General features: G+C 30.5%; 4 protein-coding genes across 7 annotated transcripts in view; 2 read left to right on the top strand and 2 right to left on the bottom strand.

The window, feature by feature from the left end:
* LOC111000676 (fizzy-related protein homolog) overlaps nucleotides 1-8,251 on the bottom strand; it is a 56,139-nt gene extending 47,888 nt beyond the window's left edge. Inside the window, exon 1 of the mRNA XM_022270220.2 lies at nucleotides 7,693-8,251. Coding sequence (XP_022125912.1) covers nucleotides 7,693-7,834 — 142 coding nt within the window. The 5' untranslated portion in view covers nucleotides 7,835-8,251. The remainder of the gene's footprint in view (nucleotides 1-7,692) is intronic.
* Nucleotides 8,252-9,357: 1,106 nt separating this feature from the next.
* Nucleotides 9,358-12,124, top strand: LOC111000687 (rRNA-processing protein UTP23 homolog). Its single transcript, XM_022270238.2, has 2 exons — nucleotides 9,358-9,570; nucleotides 11,080-12,124. Exon 2 carries the CDS (start codon nucleotides 11,111-11,113, stop codon nucleotides 11,834-11,836), a length of 726 nt encoding a protein of 241 aa, XP_022125930.2. The 5' UTR covers nucleotides 9,358-9,570; nucleotides 11,080-11,110; the 3' UTR covers nucleotides 11,837-12,124.
* On the bottom strand, nucleotides 10,210-17,786 carry LOC111000686 (histone-lysine N-methyltransferase SMYD3). Of its 4 annotated transcripts, XM_022270235.2 has the most exons (10): nucleotides 17,679-17,786; nucleotides 17,319-17,590; nucleotides 17,044-17,128; nucleotides 16,297-16,456; nucleotides 15,285-15,412; nucleotides 14,321-14,497; nucleotides 13,442-13,541; nucleotides 12,710-13,132; nucleotides 12,036-12,198; nucleotides 10,211-10,804 (listed from the first exon to the last, which is right to left on the bottom strand). In XM_022270235.2, exons 2-10 carry the CDS (start codon nucleotides 17,456-17,458, stop codon nucleotides 10,597-10,599), a joined length of 1,584 nt encoding a protein of 527 aa, XP_022125927.2. In that variant the 5' UTR covers nucleotides 17,459-17,590; nucleotides 17,679-17,786; the 3' UTR covers nucleotides 10,211-10,596. The 4 variants fall into 4 exon arrangements, with proteins under 4 accessions (XP_022125929.2, XP_022125928.2, XP_022125927.2 ...); XM_022270237.2 differs by lacking the exons at nucleotides 17,319-17,590; nucleotides 17,679-17,786 and adding an exon at nucleotides 16,828-16,901 and having other exon boundaries at nucleotides 10,210-10,804; XM_022270236.2 differs by lacking the exons at nucleotides 17,319-17,590; nucleotides 17,679-17,786 and adding an exon at nucleotides 16,828-16,971 and having other exon boundaries at nucleotides 10,210-10,804.
* A 2,262-nt stretch (nucleotides 17,787-20,048) lies between these two features.
* On the top strand, nucleotides 20,049-21,432 carry LOC111000690 (uncharacterized protein C1orf131 homolog). Its single transcript, XM_022270241.2, has 3 exons — nucleotides 20,049-20,445; nucleotides 20,842-21,029; nucleotides 21,343-21,432. The coding sequence occupies exons 1-3, from the start codon at nucleotides 20,184-20,186 to the stop codon at nucleotides 21,415-21,417; spliced, it is 525 nt and encodes a 174-aa protein (XP_022125933.2). The 5' UTR covers nucleotides 20,049-20,183; the 3' UTR covers nucleotides 21,418-21,432.
* Nucleotides 21,433-22,590: the final 1,158 nt, after the last annotated feature.

Below are 22,590 nucleotides of genomic sequence, written 5' to 3' on the forward strand. Positions count from 1 at the left end.
CATGGCTTAGGCCGAAAAAACAGCGCGTGTCGTCAACGAAGGGTGATCTACTTGCCTATCAATAAATATAATCCAAAAATAAGCATACTATATAATTTCTGCCACTATTTATATAAAGATAAGGATTTATCAAAAGTCAAGTAATTTGTTCTGGATGTTAGTAGGACGTGGTTCACGTGATAACAACAGGTTGCAGAAGCTATCTAAAATTGCATTTTTCAATGATAACGCCGTATTTTCGTACGATATCGGTGCAGAATGTAAACACGAATAACGTGCATGTAAGTCCTTGGTGACTTCTGATAATTGCCACAATCTTTAAATGAAGAATTCGTATTTAACACAGCTATTAAGTTATTAATATTGATATTACTAAATGAAACGACGTTCCACATATGGTTCTTAAGGCAGTCTTAGCCGCGGACCACCATAATGTGGAACAGCTGAAAACTAAAGTATTTTCCAGCCAACCCAACTGAGGGTCCTTCAGGAGCGTACCAATTATAGAACGGCCGACAATGCACTTGAGAGTCTTCTGGCACTGTGAGTTTGTATGTTTGTCTCCAATTACATAAACAATTATATGACAAGCGAGAACAAATATTTTGTAGGCATTTGTATTTCCAAACAAGGCAAATTATGTCAAAGTTTAAAAATCAGTTGAGTTAATAAGACGTGTGTATAATGAAGTTAACGAAATGCAATTGACTCCACTTAACTCTGACCTCTAATTAAATCTAACTGCTACTTAGCTCATATAACCTTTCGAGAAACCGTATTCATTTAGACTAAGGGTCTAGCACAGATTACTAGTCTAGATTTCAAACAATGAATTAATATTAATAAAATATAGGAGCACGGAACCAAACGTCAATATAACTAAGAGCGCGGCCAAAATACGGTAACTTTTCGGTGCGTCGCCGGAGCGGTGCCGCAACGTCATCCTACATACAAATTACTTGTATACCATGCTATACGACACGTTGCGCTGCCGCGCGGCGTCGCACCGCAAGCGCGCCGGACGCGAGAGACCTGCGAGACGAGACGGGGAGGGGTAAAATATATTGCCATATAACTCGAAATATTTGGGATGCGGCGCCGCACCGCACCATTACCGCACCGTGTGGCCGCGTTCTAATACTTGCTCGTACGGTGAAGAAAAACATTACGATGAAGCCTTAATCCCAAAAAAAGAACAGACCTAATGATTAGGTCAGTATGTGGTTAGGAATTACATATATAAATAAACAAAGCGGGGCATGGGACAAGTCCCAAACTAATCAAGGTATCAAATATCATCAGAAGGATATATCGTACATCCGATCACACACAAATTGGTACAAAAAAATGCAGTTTTTTCTAATCTTATTTCTCACAGTACTTGAGTCATGCTAATTTATTGACAACGTGTACTAAAAAAGCGGAAATTATCCTACTTTAAAATCTAATTAAATATATACTTTTTATTAAACAAGTTAAATGTATATTTTCAAGAGCTATTTTAGAGAAGATAAGTAGAATTTTATGACTATATAAAATATATGAAATACAAACAAAATCTTCTATTAAAGATAATTCAATGTATATTCATAATATCGCATTCCTGAGATCGTAGGTTCGACTCTGCTGTACATCAATGGACTTTCTTTCTATGAGCGCATTTAACATTCAGTAGAAAGGTGAAGGAAAACATCGAGTGCTTGCGTTAGACACCAAAAGTCTGTGTTATCTACTTGCCTATTAAATTGGCAAATGATCATGAAACAGATACATAAATCTGAGTGCCAGACCTAAAAAGGTGGCGCTTCAACTGCTCATTACTAAAAATAATTCACGTTATTCAATATAAACGCAGTTAAATTAAATGGACAATAAAATATATGTTAATTAAATGTAGGTGTTTTTTTTATATATCACGGACACGCGTCATCCCTTCGATATTTAAATTAAATAAGTGTTAATTAAATCAGTGGTAATGGCGTGCACACAAACAGGTTGGTCTCTCGTCGCGGATGAGCTGCCACAGGGAGTTAGACTAGGGCATCGGCCTTTTCTCTATGGTCTGGAGATTTTAGATTTCTTGCAAGTTTCTCGCTATTATTACGAATAACACACTGAATCAGCGCTATTAATCTTAGTTATTTTTTTATGTTTTTAAAGCTATAAAAACTTTTTTTATAATTATAATTTATTGTGCATGTGTAATTTAACTACAAACCATGGCCATTAAAAAACTATACAATGATCTTTAAGCATTTTCCATTTAAATGTTTTGTAATTTATTTTGTGTGCTTACTAGCGAGCACTACTTCAGACGGGTATAATTTAAACATTTTTCTTTAAAATCATAGCTATATTAATCAGTGATAATGTAGCATTCAAATGAAGAAATAATTTTTAAAATCGGCCCAGTACTTTCTGAGCCTATTCACAAACATACAAATCTGTCTGTATAATACTAGAATAGATATTATATAGATGGTATAGATCAAGAAATATATAAAACTTTGACTTAAAATTCAATCAATCTCTCTAAATATAACAAAATACATTGTCTTTTAGCAGCTACACTAAAACATTCATACAGGTCCTCGCAAAAAACACTTGCTATACTTAATTGTAGCGGAAATACTTGACACAAATTGCATAATTGAAATAAATTAAGTTTGATTTGAGCGGATATTAAATAAACGTAATTTTGGATGAACATTTTTCGATTACTTTTGGAATATCTATCGAGAAGATTTAGTCGAAGTTTCTGTATATTCAAAAACATACAATGATTTATTGTCGCCAAATCCACCAAAGACTTTCATTACTTACAATTAAGTTTTTTCTTTGAAATATTAATTGCCGTTTGTTTAATGTTAAATTTCAGCTTTCTTCTTCTGTTTCAATATATTGTTTATCAATTTAATCTGTTTTTGCTTTGTGTATTGTCCATGTCTTTTGTTTTATATGTATTTTAGCTGTACGGTTATTAATAAATAAATACATACATAGTTTTGATATAAAAGCAAATATGGCTTTGGTTTTACCTAACCATTAGGAGGTAAAATAACAAATTATAGATAGTTAAACGCGCGTATTACGATTAATTATTTTTAAGTAAATTGATTTTGAGGAAAATAGTATTCAATAATGTTGCCAATTTGTTGAATATAATTTAGCTTTAAAAAGCTTAAATTATATTCAACATTGAGACGTTTATTAAAAGCTTTTAAAAAAGCAAGGTCTGGATAACCATAGTTGCTCCCCTCACACTTTAAAATCGATTTTTGTTTAGTTTTTGTATTTGTTTCTTTTTTGTAATGTTTGTTTTGTTTAAAAATTGTAGTGTAGTAAAGTAGGTGATCATCCAGTGCCTGATACACGTCGTCGTCTTATTGAATCTAAGACATGTCAGTTTCCTCACGATGTTTTTCCTTCACCGTTCGAGCAAATTTTAAATTCCATAATAATAATTAAAGAAAAATTTAGGCGCTAACCATCTATAGTTGTCGTCATTAAATCCGTGCATAACTGAATGTTTCATTTACTACGAAATAACGGCGGGTCCTTTAGCAAATATTTGCGACCGGTTAAATACATCTTTACTGTCTGGTTAATATTCAAAATATTTTATTATAACCTTTACAGTTTGAAGAAATTTATTTCTCATTACAAAAATGTTTTACATGAAAAACTTTAAAATTACGAACGAGATGCACGTCGCCAGTCTAAACAAACAAACAAAAATCATTTATTCATATAGTTAACATAATGTTCACTTATGAACGTCAAAAAAAAAAGAAATATATACTTAGGTACATTAAATTAAATGATTCTAATTTTACATTTACTGCCAGTTCTCAAATCAAAGGCGTAGAACGGAAGAGAAGAACTGACAATAAACTCTCCGCCACTCTTTTTAATCGCCAAGTTTTTATACACAATGTAAGGAGCTGCAACCATTACACCATGTTCCATATGACATCTTGAGTAATGAAGAAGAATAAAATAAATTCAAAACAAAGATTTGTCCTCTATCAGCAGGAGGCATGGTGAAATAGGAGCACGCACTTACATACTCGTGAGAACAACACGCAAATACGTAGTATAAACAACTAATGTCTCCGCATACACGAATTCAAGTACGACCAGTCACCCCAAGTAGCACCCGTTCACGAGTATGACGCATGGCCAGCCATCAGCCCCCTCGCCATATTTTAGGTAGAGAGACAACCCGACGCATGGACGCCGTCCGACGACTAGTATATGTACCTTTAATACCCTTTAAAATTTGTATATAATACGGTAATTTATTATATCATTGCATAACCTCATACTTAATAGACCTCTTTAAATAATTTGTACGCATTGACAAAAAAACAAATATTTTAATAAATCATGGTAATTAGATAATAAAGATTAGTTATTATCAAGGGTTATTTGATATGAGTTTTTTTAATACACTTACGGTCATGAACTCATGATATATCCCCATAGAAACTAGCAATTTATAATGAGATGTGGTCTAATGATCACGAAGGTTTTAATAAATCGCAGACTAGTCAAGGGGCAATAGAACTTCACGGTGTATGGGCCAGTGAACACTCATATCGCACGATAAGGGATACCTCCAATCACTTAATTAAACCTCTTTATGCCTGGTAAGTTTTGAAATTTATTGTGAACTTCAAAGCCTTTATCTCGTGGGAATTCATTGTGTGGTTAAAATTTTATATACCAAAAAATACAATACCAAAAAATCAATTAATTTCATAAAAGTATACTAACGCTCAAACCCAATACCTACCTCAATCCATTTTTGACCATTAGAGATGGACATCTTAAGACACATATTGATAATAGTGAGGCAATAACCAATCTACGGATTGTAATTGTAATAGCTATCTGACGATACAAGATCTATGGTAGGTCTAGGTATATAATTTTAACTACTTAACAATTTTGCAAAACTTTCAGCACTATTTTTTTTAATAACACCAATCAAAATCTTTCAAATAAATCGATATTTGTAATCAATTGTAATTGTAATCAAATCTTTGAGTGTTGTCTAAATATGTCCATTATGTATTGAGAATGAAATAACTGTAAAATCTTTTTTGAAGACAATTTCTCTTAACTAAGCATGCGAACCAGTGGAATAAACCAACTCAGATATAATGAGCGAATGGGAACTCTTTTATTGTCCATTGTTATGAGTTGTTTTCCACAAACATTGTAGCATATTAATTAACTAGCACTCGGCAGTCTGTTTTCCAAAATTGTTCTAAAATATTACACCTTAAGCTCATAAAAATAAGGATTACATTCTGCTTAGGCACCCAACCGTAACATAGCTATGAATCGCAAATCGGCGTTTGATGTGAATAAATGTACTAGCTTATATCTAGGGCAACACCCCAGCTATTGTTAAATCCGGTAAGGAAGTCTATTTCAAACCAAATTAACGAAGTTATTTTCGATTAAGTTCAACCGGTTTGCTAATTGCTGCGAACGATATTTTCAAATTTGAAAATCGAAAAATTTTCATGTTACTCTTAGGCTAATCCTAACTGAACTTGTCGCTGAAATCTGAATCACATTAAAAAGACGAAACCGCGCTAGTGTTGCCAACTCACCGCTTGAACATTATATACCTGACTCACTAACCAGAGGCAAAAATTTGCCGACACAAATGTAATTATCATACTGATTTAGTTTTCGACTTTCTACATACACATAAGGCATCTTGACTAAGACCACAGAGAATAATTTTCATAAAGCACTAGTAACTCTTCAAAGTTAATAAGGCTAATTATAAAAGATTCATTACAACGATTAAACATATGATTAACGAGATAAGAATGTGAAACTCGTAAATGTAATGTTAATAAGCCGCATCGGTAGTTTACTTTAACTTCATTATTTCATTATTCAAAGTGAATGACCGCCGCAGCGCAGTAATTGTCATCGCTCGAATTTCCAAAAGGTCACAAATTCGTCTCTCGTGCGTGAAATTTAAATTTATAGAAATGTATTTCAACTCCCAACGAAAATAAAATATTAAAGTATAATTAAATAGTATTTAAATTATTATATGCAAAATGTTTGTCGGGTGTACACAAATGTGTTGCAGAATTTAAAAACAAATCTTAAAAACTTAGCAGTGATTTTTTTTGATATTTTCCATAGGTTAACATTTAACAAAATATTAATAAAAAATTATAGTTTAAAAAAAGGCAACAAAGCGATAGGAATAATCTAGCCTCTACAACATTAAAAATTAATCAACGAATTTAAGACCGACTATGATTTTTAAAGCCACAACTGTAACTCAATTCAATTAAAAATAAAATCTAAGAAATACAATGAACCCAAAATCTATTCAGGCAAACCAACAACAATTACAGAAGCCGTGTGGTGCAAAAAACAGTGTTTTCCATTAGCCAACCTATCATTACTTTGCCAGTTTTAGCCGAATCATTGTCATTACTTAGACGTAAATGTACAAGACAAAAGCAATTGTTAGATTGGCACTTGGAGATTTGCCTGCAGTTAATTTTATTATAAAAACAAAGCTATTAAGTTATTAGCTAAAATTTAAACACAGCTAAGAATCACAATGTATCTGTGAATGCATATAAGCAGTATATATGCGTTACATTGTAGGTCACTGTAACACACTGGAAGGTTTTGGTAACTCTTGATAATAATACTCTGAATATCCTTAGTACAATTTTTTTTTCAAGTAAAATTCATTAATTTCAAGTAAATCTTTTGAGGTGAAATAGTACTGAATCTATTAGATTCAAAAAACAATATATAAAAAAAAGGCTATGACTAATATATAAAATAATAGGATTTAATGTTCTAATATTTGTATAGATTTAATTAATGACTTTAGCAAAACAGATAATTTATTTATAATCTGAGTATTATTATATACACCTAATTCCCTAACAGTTCCTGAGTGTAGAACATACACAATATTATAGATCATTTAAGAGTGATATAATGAGGTCATCCAAAAATCAAAGTATTTGCCTTAAGATTTATGTGATATTATTGATATATATATATATAGTTGATAAAATTATTTAACAAAGAACAATAATATTCTTAGTTTATTTTATTAAGTAATACAGTGTGCATTACTTTATAAGAATATTTTTACTTGTATAATTGGTTTTAACAGCAAAAAGTACAATAATAGTATGTTTAGGTTAATAACTTTGAAATTATTAGTATTACTCTGTTGTTCATACTTAAAACTGGTCATTCTGAAGATGGATAGAATAGAGGATAATTGGAAATGATATAAATATACAAATTATTTTATGAATATTAAAAACATTTTAAAACCAACCACCACTTGAAAAGAAAGGATAAACCCCTACATCCTACTTAATAATACTAATACATTAAAAGAAAATCCTAATACACCAAACACCTAAATGTAATCTAAAGTATATTTAATTGATATGTTTTAATTTAGAATTATCAGTTATGACTGAGAAGAGCAACATGTGATTGAAGTAATAGCACATTTTAACACTTCTATGTTTGTTTTTAGAGGATTCTATAATAAATTTAAATAACTCTCAAATGTTTTATAGATTTCATAATGCAATTAAAGAGACACATTAAGAAAATATGAATAATTAACAAATGACTAATGATTGCTCCTGTAATTCAAGCACTTACCTTGAAAACTTGTCTGCCAATTATTATCCAGTCTACATGGAATGAATCTGTCCATAGGCTCTGGCCGGGCCAGCACATACTGGTTCCTACTGACAGGACTGCACTGCTGCTGAAGTCTTTTTTCATATAATTTACTAAACATTTTAAGTCTTTCACTAAACTCTTCTAGAAATTCGCGGCGTTGTAAAGGAAGATTCCGACTAGAATCTTTTCATGAATCTAGGTTATCATTCGATCATGATATTATTATCGTGCAGTACCGCACTGGTGCGCTTAACGTTTTGAAGTAATGTTATACGCAGCGAGCAGACTACTGAGTCTCTCGACTGCTCACCACCATATGAATGCATTTGACATGATTGGTCATTGGTACCAAAACTTGAGTCTGTCTATTTACTACAAACAATGTGTAACGTTTACGGTAAAATGTTTCAATTCCACTTTTAATACCCGATTTTATGTTCGCTATTTTAAAATTTATAACTCAAAATCATTCAATTTGGATTTGTAACACTAAAAAACTCGAAACGGACTTCAATATTGACAGAATTGAAAAGTCAGAACTTAAAGTTGCCATTTTCCAAAGCATACATTTTGAAATAAAACGGTTATTTATTTGTCATATTATTCTGTATCGATTTATCCATTTTACAGATAATATGTACTCCTACAGAATATGACCGTAGTCGTGAAAATTAAACCAACCTAAAACAGCAACGTATTATTAATATACATATATTTATTAATATTTTATTTATTTATCGAAATAAACGTCATTGTTATGCATCAATCATATATCAAACCATGTTATCATTTATTTTACGTAAGTTGGTAAGGGCCATGAGGCATGCCCCCGATAGGATTCAGTATAGAATTCTGCTTGCAGGTTAGTTTGTATGGTAACCTTTATCAATATTTTTACCCATAAAATATTGGACGTTTATAGATATATCTTGGTACCTACAACAATTGGTTATCACGTTTATGCTTAAATTTATTTATAATTTATCGTGGAGTGTATTTGAAACGTTTACAGCAATGTATGGAAATCAAAATCATTTGGCGTTATTAAATTACAGATAAAGGATAATTTGGTCGTGTTAATCGTCTGTTTAATAAAGATAATAAGGAGAAGGGAAATAAGACGAAATTAGTTAACGTGTATTTTTATTTAATAATTTGTTACAAATATGCCTAGTTACTTTTTTTATTTTCCTTAATAAAAAATATTTCAGATTATTATTTATAACAAAATACGACACATCAAAGTTAAAACCTGAGATCTTAAAAAAAATATGATTGCATCTAAAATAAAGTATAAAATAGAATTTAAGTATATAATAAGTGTCAACGTAGACACTTATTTATTCTACATTTAAAAGATTTTATTTATTGTTTGTAAAATTTCCGAACACAAAATTTAAATTTATTTGAGAAAAAAACACTGCACAATCTCAGTCACGGAAATTACATTATTTTATTAATCGCCTTGACTTATATGTCCCCTTTTGTATGTTTTAAATTTTTGTTTTGATCTTTATAGCCATTTTTGGGCCTTTCTTTTTTTAACACAGATAACATTTTTGTTTTTTTATTTATCTGTGCTTGATTTCTATTATCTTCGGTCAACTTTGTAATCTACCAGTCGATAAAATAAATGATTCTATCTAAAAAAATAAGTATTTTTTAATGTTCTATTTTTCTTTCTTATTTGGATTATAATTGCAATTTAGCGTAGTTTATAAATAAAACACTAGTGATTTTTATTATTTCTAAGAATTAGTGAATTTTGATTTGGAACTTTTACATGTGTATTTTATGTATTTACTTGTATAAAAAAAAGTTGAACAGAAACAACCACAATTTAGCATCAATAAGGTATGTTGCTTTTTAAGGTTTAGTATTAGTCAGATCGTTAAATTTGTAACGGTCGTAACACAACCTTAGGGTATTAGTCCCTTTGATCTTAAAGAACTGAATGGTTTTATATGATACAGATAAGTGCAAGAATTTATTTATTTACAATTTAAAAGCTGACAGGAAATCAAATTGCACATTATTTAAATCATAGGTTATAAAGTATGTATTTGTGGAACATATTTTTGTGTAAAGGAATTGGATTAATGGGGTCCTAAGGGCTTTTCCTTTAGTACATTTAGATTATTTTCTGAAGCAAACTATGTCTGAAGATTTTTTTTGACATCATTTTAAATGATATCTTAGTACTTACTTATTTACTGCCAGTTCTCAAATCACAGTGGTTGAGAATTTAATAATACCTATGATGAATGTTCCACCTAAAAAAAGGTTTCATGTCATGTGCAACCCACTTTTGTTAGAAAGGGTTGCTGCGAGACTGTTTAACATAATACCTGGAATGACTAATTTTAAAATTGTTTTTGTTTAAGCCACAATTTGGCATTGAACTTGTCCATTTATTTTCTTACCTTTTAGCCCCTTTATATACATAAAATAATGTTAATATGTAAGGTTTTTTCACAAAAAAAATGCAAGAAAAGTTCTATTATAATATGTAGTTTATTACACACAGCCTCAAATTTTATAACTAAATCAACTTCAACTTCATAAATGACCACTGTGTACTAAGCATTATATGGATTAGTACATAGTGTGACAATCTTTATGGTTAAAGATAAAACTATAAAATATATAATAACAAATACTTGGCTTCTTTAATTTAACTTAGAAGTAATAGGATTAGTTTCAAAAAATCTTTTCTCATAAACAAGAAAAATAATAACTAAGAAACAAAATACTTAAAGGTTGGAAAAAAATATCTCTAATTGGATATGGTTTCTTCTGCTTCCAGTAAGGAAGATGATATATTTGAAGAAGCTTAAAATAATTCTAGTCAGCTAAATGCAAAAAATATATAATTTTACACTATGGACTTTCTACAAAAGCTTGGTGTAACAGCGGCAGTAACTGCTCTTTGTAAAATGGGTGTGTTTCCCCATGTGTGATTTTCAATATTTTTTCTGCGCTTTTTAATTGTTGTAAAGCTTTTTTTAAGTCCAGTTTGTAAAGCAGAATCTTTCCATATCTTAAGTGTAGCAGACCCAGAAGAGGATGAAGGGGTCCATAATAAAACCTGGAAGTATGACAAAATAAGTTACCACAATTCTAAGGAGTTACTGTCTAGTGATTTATTAATTGAATTAATAAATTATATAAATAAAAATGAAATATTATATTTCTTGATATAAAATAGATCTCCATATTTTGAGTATATTAAGAAGTTTTTTTAAAACAGTATAAACATTTTTTTTACAATACATATACATATTTTTTGTATTAAGGTATACATATATATATTGTATGATGCTGGATATTCCATTTATTTATTTTTAAAATGTTATGTTTCAGGTATGAAATATTTGAAACCTTAAAGTGAACCATGAAGTTAGCAAGGTATAAGAAAGCCCAGAAATATTTGAAATTCTACTACAACAACTATGGCTTCCGTCAACCCTATCAAGTAATGATGGATGGAACATTCTGTTTTGCCGCCTTTCAACAACATATAAATATACGAGACCAGCTCCCTAAATACCTCGATGGAAATATAAAGTTTTTAACTACAAGATGCATAATAGTAGAAACTGAGAAAGTTGCAAAGAAGACACAAGGTGCCCTAGCTATTATAAAACAGTTTGGAATCCATGAATGTGGTCATAAGGAATCCAAAAGTGGTTCTGAATGTATTTTATCCATGATTGCTGAAGTTAACGATAAGCATTATATAGTTGCCACCCAGGATCGTGATTTGCAAGAACGTTTAAAACGCATGCCTGGAGTACCACTAATCTACCTTCATAATAAGTCTCCTACATTGGTGAAACCTTCATCGGAAAGTTATAGCAAAGCATATCAGCTATATTCAGGAGACTCCAGTAGATTGATAAGTGTTAGTCAAACTGAAGCATTAGAAAAGATGAAGAGGACTCTCGGTATTGAAAGTGCTCCTGAGAAAAAGAAAATAGTAGCCAAAAAACCACATAACCCAAATCCTTTGTCATGCAAGAAGAAAAAGAGAAAGAACGATGTTAAACAAAATGTTAAAGAGGGAAAAGTCAGGAAACGAAAAAAAAATAAACAAGTTGTTATGGGGATGAAATCTTGACTTATTTAAAATATATACTTTTTAATTTTATCAAAATACTTGTTTTTAGTATTAAATGCAAACTCTATCATAAATATTTGGCTTTATAGTTAGTCTGTGAAAAGGCTGTAAGTTCTTATTGAGTAATTAATGAAACTACAATAATTATAAGTCACATCATATTAGACACTAGCCTGTCAAAAGTGTAAAAATGTAATACCTAAAACATGGCAACAACGCCTCTGCGTATACGCACGCCTTCTGCCACAATTGTACGTTTATGAACGCTTCGAACGATTGCTCTAATATTTGAGCGTAAAAAATATTCAATGGATGTAACACTCCGTTTTGTTTCTGAATGCAGCATTTACATACTTCCACGTCTGATTTATGGTTAGGGTATTATTGAGATGACACATAAAACACTTTCTTTGCATGGAAAAAGTATCAGCTGGCTTACGCCCTAACACAATAATTAATCTACAATCTCAGATTGAAAACAATCTGAAATCAGACAGAGTAGATTGATCTCCTATCTTCCCATTTTTGATAAGGGATAGAATGCTGCAACCTCTTCACTCTTTACACTCATATTTGATAATCAATATAAACCAAATACATAATATTAATATATACATATATCTTTATTTAAAACGTATCAAATAGCTTTTTATTTTAAAAACTCATGTAAGTTAAAATCTTAAGATAGGATATTGACACAGTTAAATGTCATTTTCATACAAAGGTATATCCACATACATGGATCTGACCTACCATGGATAGCTTGGATTAAGATGTCTATCTCAGATCAGTTTATAACATTTATAAACGGATAAGGCAATTATATGGCAATATTTAATTTATTCAAATATAATAATATATTTAAAAGGATACAAGCCATGCTTGTCTTCTTCATATCAAACAAAGCCTTTTCTGAGTAACTCATTGCTTCTTTAAAAACTTCTATACTTTCATCTGGATATTTTGTACCACATTTCGAACACACCACATTTTCATTTACGTTTTCGTCATCACAATTTGTAATTTCACCGACACTTTTGCTAACACAATTTTCAATGTTACTGGCAACACCATCAATGGTATTGTCATCGCCATTTTGTAAATCACCATTGCAATCTTCAAGCCCTTCGTCATAGTTATTTTCACCATTTAGAATACTTTCGTGAATTCTTTTGATTTTCTCACACTTTTCAACGATGACTAATTTACAGTTTTCCTGCCAATGTAAATTAACGGGATTATCACATCCTTTATTCAAACATTTTGCTGCGTGAACATATTTTAACTGCTCGATATCTGAAAAGATGTTTGTCAAACAAACATACATATTATTATTATTCTTAAGTAAAGTTACAAATATGCATCAAAATATATTCAAGTAGTATTAAAAGATACTAGCATAATATAATAATATCGATCTTGGAGTTTATATTTAGTTTGTTAGGTAAGATCTAGGCTCAATATACGTTCAATAGAAAGTAGGTTTTTTAGGAAAAATAAACTTGCAGTAAATCATTGAGGGGCACCAAACTAATGAGCCAATCCTAACTTTCAATTTAATGTTTTAAATAAATCTCAGAATATACATTAATTTCAAAGACTCACTCAAACACTTTTCACATTGACAAAGAAAGTAGTATGTCTGTAAGAGCTCTTTCTGTCGTTCAAATGGTGTCTTCATCAGATCTATATACGCTATCCTGACCTGGAACAGAATTTTACATTTACAGCAGTTTTTCAAATATTCATGGGATCAACAATTCACAACAATTTATTTTGCTGATATAAACATATCTATCATAGATATTAACGATTTTATTTGCCCAACTCGACGTTGCGAGTGTTATACATTTCTTTGATATGGCAACATTTTAATTTAAATAATAGATACGTCAAATTGTGACGACATCATCGTTTGATATGATTATATTTTTCATTTTAGTTTACCATTTTGTACCGTCTCTTTTGTATAAGTAAATTGTTGAATTATATTGTTTCTTGATTTATTTTTTAATATGAACATTGAACAACACAGTAGTCGTAACATGGTAGTCGAGACTCAAATAAATAATCGCCGATCAGTGCTGAATAGTACTGGAATCGTCGAGTTATGTAAATAATTTAAATTCAGATATAAAGGCAATCAGAATTTGTATTAATCAGACAATATTAAGTTAGTATTACTGCTTAACTTGATTATGAACATTGTAATAAAAACTTATGACAGGGATCGGGTAGCGAACTTTTAATTGAGAACTAGACCTAGACTATCGCCAAGCAAGATTTTAACATTGACAATAGACGATATTTTTTTTAACTTTAGCGATAGCTTTTTTTTAATCAGAAATTATATCTATTTGTGAAAACCGTAATAGCAGTTCGGTATATCCTGAGTTTATCGTGTTCTACGCTTTATTGTAAATTGTATAATTAATCAGAGTACCTAAATACTTTCTTGGATGCATGGTATCCAATCCAAATTACCTTTTTCCAATCAAACTTGGGCATATCCACAATAGCCCTAACGATAATCTTCCTTCCATCAAAAATGGCGACTGCGTTCGGATTACAACTATGGTCTATTATTGAAGCAGCTATGTAAACACCAGATCCAATGGAGTTCATGTCCATGTCTAATATTGTGAAGCTGTTTATTACCATCTAAAAAACAACATTCAATGGAATGACATATGAAATGTTGCCATTTAAAAATTAAAGCAGTGTCGAAGGTTGGTTTGAGGTCTAATAGTGCAACCAATATCGCTCGTAAGCGCAAACCAATTGGGGATTATCTTACATCTAAAAATTGAAACTCATCACCAAGTTGGTGGAGTTATAAAAAAAAGGAATTCGAAATAGATACAGAGACATGACTCAAGACCTTTGACTGGTGTTTCCTTATAAAAAAAATTATAATTAATTAAAGACAATTCATGAAATTACATAGGATATTAATTAGCCTGACTTGATGAGAACATTAATCTGATAATTCATATTTTATAAATTATCAATTCTTAAAAAGCCGGCAACGCGCTCGCGAGCCCTTTGACATTGAGATGTGATGTTGTGTCTATGGGCGGCGGCTATCACTTAACATCAGGTGAGCCTCCCGCCCGTTTGCCTCCAGTTCTATAAAAAAGTATTGTCCACCTATCACTAAATTCACAGTGAAAGATAGATTGGGATGCAACTGTTTAACCAGACCCTAGGAAACTATGTACTTATAGAAAATCTAGATCGTGTCAAGAGTGAGAAAGTCGTTAACAAGTTATGTACCAATAAACAGACGTGACTCATTTTAGAAAATCAAAAATATAAATAACGAATTTTGGGGAAAAATCCCTTATTGTAAAACGTTTCGATACGAAGTGAGTTGCTTACTTACATTAATAATAAATATACCATAAACACAGCTTTCGAGGTTTTTACAATACAGATAAAAACTTACTCTGCCGTATAGTCCCAAGAGATCCACTGTGTTAGGTAAAGACATATCGTTCAAGAAATCATAAAGTACACCGCAAAGTGATGTGAAATGCTCCATACGTCCCTTGTCTTTTTTCAAGTCCGAATAATCTATAAAAACCAGAAGGATAAGCAAGAGAAAGACATGTCTTTTTTGTTGTTTGAGTTTAAATATTTAATTTTCCTTGGAGGTAAAAATTATGGGGTAACTGCGATGCCAAATTTTATTGTAATAAGTTATTTACATCAGGTGATCATGATGGCCTCCTGCCTTCTATTATATAAAATCTCTTATAACGGATTTTCATATTACGCGAGTAGAGTAAGTAAGTTTAATAAATATGATTCACCAGATAACAAACTGCATTAAGAGAAGTTATAGACCAAACAAAGTGTAGAGATATCTCTGGCATTTTAAGGGCAACTCAATCTCCAACAATTAAGAATATGATTGAGAAGAGTATGAAAATAAGAAAATTAATATTAATAAGTATAAATTAGTTTCAAAGTAGAGGACTTGATGTTGTATGCTTAAAACTGCCATTTCACACACGGAAGAATAATTATGTTCCATAAGTATCTTATGCTTAAACCAAATCTTAATTTATATTCATTATTTGCTTGTTTGAACTAAACGCAGACAGTGAAAATTAGATAAGTTTAGGTGCCTTAGTAGCTTAAATGTAAAAAGTCTGTGTTATTAAAATCATGCCAAGGGAGCTTCTATAACTCATATCCAACTTTGGTGTTATACATTTTTTGCGTAGGATTTTATTATTTTTATATTTGTATGTCATAATACTTCACAACCAAAACAATATTAAGGTTTATCAAATTTAGAGTATATATCTATTAGATTATGCACTGCATGACAGAAAAATTGTAATAGATAGTTTTTAGTTTCACTAGCCCCTATGATCCCTGTATACACAATCCTTGAACCAAAAAATCAAATTAAGATATTATTTATTACTAATTTAAGAAAGTTAACTTACGTGACATAAGGTCCTTCCACATTCTGAATGATGTCCGTGTATAAAATACTTTGTATGAGGTTCCATCTCCTCGTTTTAGTCTATTTATTATTTTAACAAGCAATCTGGCTGCATCAGGAATTACTTTTGGTGCTACTTTTTTTAATTTAGCACACTCCCACTAAAATATCCATTTAGAATAATCAAATACTAAGAGAAATATTGTTTTAGGTATGAACTAAATGGTAACATCGTCAGTTGCAGAACCAGAAGCAAACCATATTTAAATTAATATTTTTATTTTATTTTAAAATGATTGTTCGACCTGTGGAACTGACAAAATATATAACGATTTATTTTAATGAATCTGTTTATAATAAGCTCAGAATTGTTATTATTAGCTCAGAAATATTATAAAATGATAAGCTATAATCATTACATTATTTGTTAGTCAAGTAGATTCAGATTTGAAATAAAAATCAACAAAAATGAAAACTAATGATTTCCAGGCAATTAAAGATGCCATATAAAATATGCTAATTATCTACTTACCTTTAAATTATAATACATATACAGAAATATGTCTAGCCTATTCCCTATGGGGTCTTGTAGGACTTCATACAACTCTAAATTAACAGACAATCTTAAATTATAATATAGTAATTATTTTAATAATCCAGGGTAAAATTCTTAGACCTATTAACATATCATCTTATCAGACTTAGTATTAGAGGAGAACCTAATAAATGTAAATATGATAACAAATACCTTATGATCATCCCATGCTGCTCTTTGGCAACTTTTCCCACAATAATGTACAAACTGACAACCTGAACACTTCCGAACGTTGCACCTTTTAAGTACAGAAATCAAAGATTATTTTAATGTCTTTTTAAAATGGTTTTCTAAGAATGTTTAAATGATGTTTTTACAAATATTCTAAATGTAGGAGTTTTAGTATGTGGCTGTAGCAATTTAAAAAATCAATTTAATTTTACTTGTGACCTTAGAAGGTAAAATCTAAACCCAAGGTAGGAACTTACTTTTGGAGACAATAGTCACATCTATTTCCATTTTCTTTTGAGGAAAGTGTGTAAGCGAAAGGTTCTTCTGATAAAATTAAATCTCCCACTTTAACTGAACTATCTGTGTTTTTGAATGTATTTATTGTTTGTTCAGTCATAATTTACTTCTCTATTTGAGGTAGGACGAGACGAGACGATAGACTAGTCAAGCACTAAGCAGTACAACTACTCGCTCGAAATGTTAAAAGTTACGAAGTTTGTACGTTAAAACATTTTCTGTACCTGCTGTTCTAAAATTAGTTAAACGATATATCTAATATTATTTTTAGAATGTACGTAACAGCATACGTAATTACGTAGAATACAAAAATAAAAAACCTTTGCAATTCCTTATTCCAATGGATAAGCGACTAGATACTAGGATATTTTGAATCTTATAGTAAGACTGAATTTATTCGAAACTCGAAAGCAGTGTTGCCAGATGGTCTTGGCGACATAACCCTAGACTAATTTGATTTCTCCCCTGAAATTACCTAGCACCTCTCACCAATTGAGGAAGACCCTCAATCATCATGTTTAGGACACATGTGGCCCAAATCTGTGAACAACATAAAAGCCAATGCGAGACTGGTTGGTATAGAATATTTTTAGTAAAAAAGAATGAACAAAAACCTTAAAATACGAAAAAACTAGTAACTGAATTTTAATAGGGCCAATAAGGTGTATATTGGCCACTCTTTTTAAACAACAAGTTTTTTCTTTTACACAACGTCTGTAAGGAGCTGTATTATTACATTATTATTTATTTAATTTATTATTAATTACACCCTGTTAAATTTTTAAGTAATAATTAATAAAAACGACGGATTGCACTACGTGAGTGCCGGCAGAAGTGAAAACATGAATAATATAAACATTTTTGATATTTTGCAATGGTTATGAAATAATTTTGCACGAATTGCTTTAATTATCAGTATAAAAGTAATTTCAGTTTATGTGGTAGAATACAATATTTATTTATTGTGCTATATTTTAATGAGAGAGACAACCCGACGCATGGATGCCGCCCTAAAAAAGTCGTAGATGTCGACGATCGCCCCAGAGTCTGAAAATGGATCCGAGAGATTCAGTCGCGTTACCTCTATACTGAAGCAATTCATAATTCATATCCTATACTAAAACTTTTAATTCGATTCAAGATTTGACAATTTCAGTGTAGCAACGTTATGAAAAGTAATAAATAGTGACGTTGCGAAATTATTCGATATGGAAATGGAATATTTGCGGATCGATTCCTCTGGTTTATAGTTTAACTAAACAACTACTACTTTAATAAAAACTAAGTATATCAGGAAATTAAATATTTCTAAAGGGATAATTTAGTAATGACGATTAATTTTATTAATTTCATTACTTTTTCCGTAATAAAAAGCAAAAAATATTAACTTTCTATACAATAAAGCAGCGATTACTAATTAATTAATAATTAGTGTGAATAATTATGAACTTATTTAAAAAAATCAATAATTTAGTCTTTAATTGGCACATCAATAGTAAATAAACATAAATCGCGATTGCTTATCAATTTTTGTGTACATCACTACACTATTATATGTGGTATCATTATTTTACAAAATGACAGTAGCTTATGTCAAATGTGGAATCGAAATAAAAGTCGTGGTATAGGATCGTTTAAAATTTTAAATATTCACTTAAGTATTATAATAGGCCTTAGAAAGCAGCTTTTATGTACGGTTTAAATTTTTGGTTTAAATTCTTGTAACCCACTAGGGATTCTGTTGAAAAACCGTATGCAATTGCCTTGGAAATCTCTTTTTATACAGCCTTGTGCGCAAATTGTATTTTTATTACGAGTACTATATATATTATTGAAGCAACTATTATTTCAAAAGATTTATATATTTTTCCGCATATACAAAATATTCTCATAAATGTAATACATATTTTGCCAAAGTCAAAATATTATGTAATTCCTTAAACTTCCTTCGGACTGACTCCCGTGGGGACACCCCACAGACCGCTCTAATAGCCCGCTTTTGCGCTACAAATATCGATTTAATGTCATCTACACTGTCCCACAGAATAATACCAAGAACTAAGATTGACTACTTTTTACGTTTGTAGTTTCAAATTGAGACCCTTGAGATGGTAGTGGTAGGTGAGTTTACATTCTCAAGACATGGATTTTGTAGTTTTACTTTAAATAAAAGCGAAGACAGCAAACTATAGTATTATCTCGTGAAGCTCCTTTATAATAAATGGTTGGTCATATATGTAGACGAGGAATAAGAAGGGACCAAGTATGGAGCCAGTCTGGCTCAGCCAGACGATCTGTTACTATGGGTGTAACGCAAGGCTCTGTGAAAAAGCTCAATTAACATTTAGCTTTTGAATTCTACCGCTCAGGTATGACCTGATAAGCCATAAGATTCCATAAGATTTAGCGCTTTTTCGCGTTGAAGTTTTTGATAAGGATTTCCTGATGAGCACAGTCAAAACCCTTTGATAAATCGTAAAAAACTCCAGTGGCATCATGAAATTTATACCAAGCATTTAAAATCTCGGAAATTAATTTATGCCAGCATTGGCTGTGGAGCGACCTCTTGTAAAACCATACTGCTAAAATAATGATTATTAATAAACTCTGTTAAGTTAGGTCGCCGTTGTCATTTGGTACTGTCATATGTCAACTATAAGATGAAGTAGAAATACAACGGAAAACCTCGAAAAAACAGATGTGTCATTAGAAGTAGAGTCCGTCTCAAGAATAATAATTATAATTTTTCAATAAAAATAACCTTAAAGGTGATATTATTAGTAATTGTTAAAAAAGAAGAATTATTATTTAAATAACTACTTAACATGTCTTTAGTATTAACTAAAGCTGCTTTAGCCTTAAACAATGCCGAAAATAACTTCAAAGTTGTTAGGTTTGAAGCTCATAAACCTAAGAAAAAGGAAATTTTATCAGACGATAAAAAAATACATGATTTACGAAGCAAAGATATGCAAAAGAAAGAAGTAGATCTGAAAAAAATTCGCCACGAAATTGTAAAATTTGGGATGTCAGGATTCGATTCTAAAAAGAAACAAGAAGCCAAAATAGCCTTAGCCGTAAGTTTAGGTAAGACGAATTTGCTTAATAGTAAAACTATATTTACTAATCTATTTTATTATTAAGTTTTGTGTTAAGAGCTATCAGAATACAGTTAATATTAAATCATAATCGCGTACTTGACTGCTGTTATAGCTGGTTTTGGGTTGGTCAAATTCTTTTACATTTTAATTTATGTTTTAATGTAAATTTCATTTTATAAATGGCATTATACAATATATGTGTAATGTGTGCTCAGTAGAATTATATTTCTGAATGAAATTTGTATTTTTGTTTTAATTATAGGCACAAATGTTTGTCCCTTTTTTAAGATCTTAAATATGTAATAGAATCAGTAACTGTTCTTCTAAGAAATGATGTATTGTGACTTAAGTTAATATATTATTATCATCTCAATGGTTGTAGGTGCCAAGCCACCGAAACGGGCCTACTTAAATTATAAAGAACTAATGGCTAAGAGGAAGGAAGAAAAATTAAAGGAAAATGAGGAAAAGCAACAAATGAAATCTAAAAGTATTCTTCAAACTATTGGGCAAAAGAAGAAAAAGGGGTCAAAGAATGATGTTGGACACTTACTCAGTAGTTATGGAAAGGTAATAATGTTACGAAATTCAATATAATTTGAATCATCAGTCATCTATAGTTAATTACTATTTGTCTTATGTAAAAAAAAATTTCAAAATTTGGCTGAGTATTTGAATGAATATAAAACATCTGGCGTTTTAACTTAAAAATTTGAATAGAAATTTGAAAATTTACTTTAAAAAGTAAATACAATGTTTCTCTTTTTATGTTACACATGGTTATCATATAGGTAACCAGGTAACATAAGACTTTTAAGAAAAGTTTATTTAATAACTATTGGCTAAAAAAAGCTTAAATATTTTTTTGCTATCTTTTTTACAGGTGCAGAAGAAAGATTTAAAAAAAGATAACAAAAATAAAGGCAACCAGAAAAAGAAGACTAAAAAATTAATTTAATAATAAAACATCTTTAAAAGTATTGCTTTTTTTTAGAAACATCTATCCCTCAACTATAACACTCATGTTAACAAGCAATGGTTCAGTAAAAGATACAATTAATAATATGTAAAACATCACAGTTAAATTATAAATGGCAAAAATCAAAAGTTTTGCTCAGTCTGGTGTTAAGTTGAAATAGTTTAAAAAATAATGTCAAGCATAATTAACATTATATTTAGATTTATAAAATAGATATTTCAATATAGAAGTTGCAATTAGTGTTCTAGGAGTTGGGTAAATGTTTAATTAAGAATATCAAAAAAATTATGAACAGAATTGTGATTCAAACCCAAAGCGACAGAATAGTTAGAAATACAACCAATAGATGTCGCTAACCTGAGGTTTTTTGCAAACAGTTTTAAGAGTCCATTGATAATAAATTTTACATATTCTCTTAACAGTCTCTTGTAGTCTGTTAAGTGGCAACCTAATTACGATACATATTATTTAATTACCTCTTTGTCATATCAGCGCAATTAATTTACTAATTTATAATTGAGTAATCAGTCCCTAATTAAAGGGTTAATCAATTAATTATGCATTTAACCCTTTCTACCTTCATGCAATAAATAGGTGAACATTAGCAGGCATGGCATCATTTACCATTCAGTTTTTGGTGCAAGCAGTGTAATAATTATTTGAAGCTCAGCCTAATACACAAAATGGATCTTCATCTGCATTTGACTGTTGCATCTCGTGTATTAGATCGTAAATGGGGTACACCCATCGATTTAGATACTTACACTGATTTTAGAACGTGTCTTCCTGCCGAAATAGATCTGCCTACAACTACGTTTTCGTCTGAAGAATACTTAAGATCAGTGCGCAGAAAATACAAGCCTAAACGAAGAGAATCTTTTGGTGATATTTCTATATCTAGAATGCGTTCAACGAGTGATTTGGGTTCTTCAGAAAGTGATATCAGTCTTTTAAGTAAGGTCTATTTCACTTACGAATCTAGCGACAAAAGTGATGAAATTTGTAATGAGAAAATATCTGAGAAAAAATATTTACATTACAGACGATTGAAGAATGTTATAAAAAGGTTAAAAAGGAATTTGTTAAATTTGAAGAACCATAACTAAATTGTTAATATCTCCACTTATGGGAAGACTACTTATATTTTTGTTA

Source organism: Pieris rapae, chromosome 2 (genome assembly GCF_905147795.1).
Source record: "Pieris rapae chromosome 2, ilPieRapa1.1, whole genome shotgun sequence".
In the NCBI taxonomy this organism is placed as follows: Eukaryota; Metazoa; Arthropoda; class Insecta; order Lepidoptera; family Pieridae; genus Pieris; species Pieris rapae.

What these genes read in the sequence shown, in the direction of transcription:
- LOC111000687 (XM_022270238.2), top strand. Translation starts at nt 11,111, where the DNA reads ATGAAGTTAGCAAGGTATAAGAAAGCCCAGAAATATTTGAAATTCTAC.
- LOC111000686 (XM_022270235.2), bottom strand. Translation starts at nt 17,458, where the DNA reads ATGACTGAACAAACAATAAATACATTCAAAAACACAGATAGTTCAGTT. An exon ending in TCAATGTGAAAAGTGTTTGA is followed by an intron (nt 13,133 to 13,441) that starts GTGAGTCTTTGA and finishes ACATCTTTTCAG; the next exon opens with ATATCGAGCAGTTAAAATAT. An exon ending in GAAGAAGACAAGCATGGCTT is followed by an intron (nt 12,199 to 12,709) that starts GTATCCTTTTAA and finishes ACCATAAATCAG; the next exon opens with ACGTGGAAGTATGTAAATGC.
- LOC111000690 (XM_022270241.2), top strand. Translation starts at nt 20,184, where the DNA reads ATGTCTTTAGTATTAACTAAAGCTGCTTTAGCCTTAAACAATGCCGAA. An exon ending in AGCCTTAGCCGTAAGTTTAG is followed by an intron (nt 20,446 to 20,841) that starts GTAAGACGAATT and finishes CAATGGTTGTAG; the next exon opens with GTGCCAAGCCACCGAAACGG. An exon ending in TACTCAGTAGTTATGGAAAG is followed by an intron (nt 21,030 to 21,342) that starts GTAATAATGTTA and finishes TCTTTTTTACAG; the next exon opens with GTGCAGAAGAAAGATTTAAA.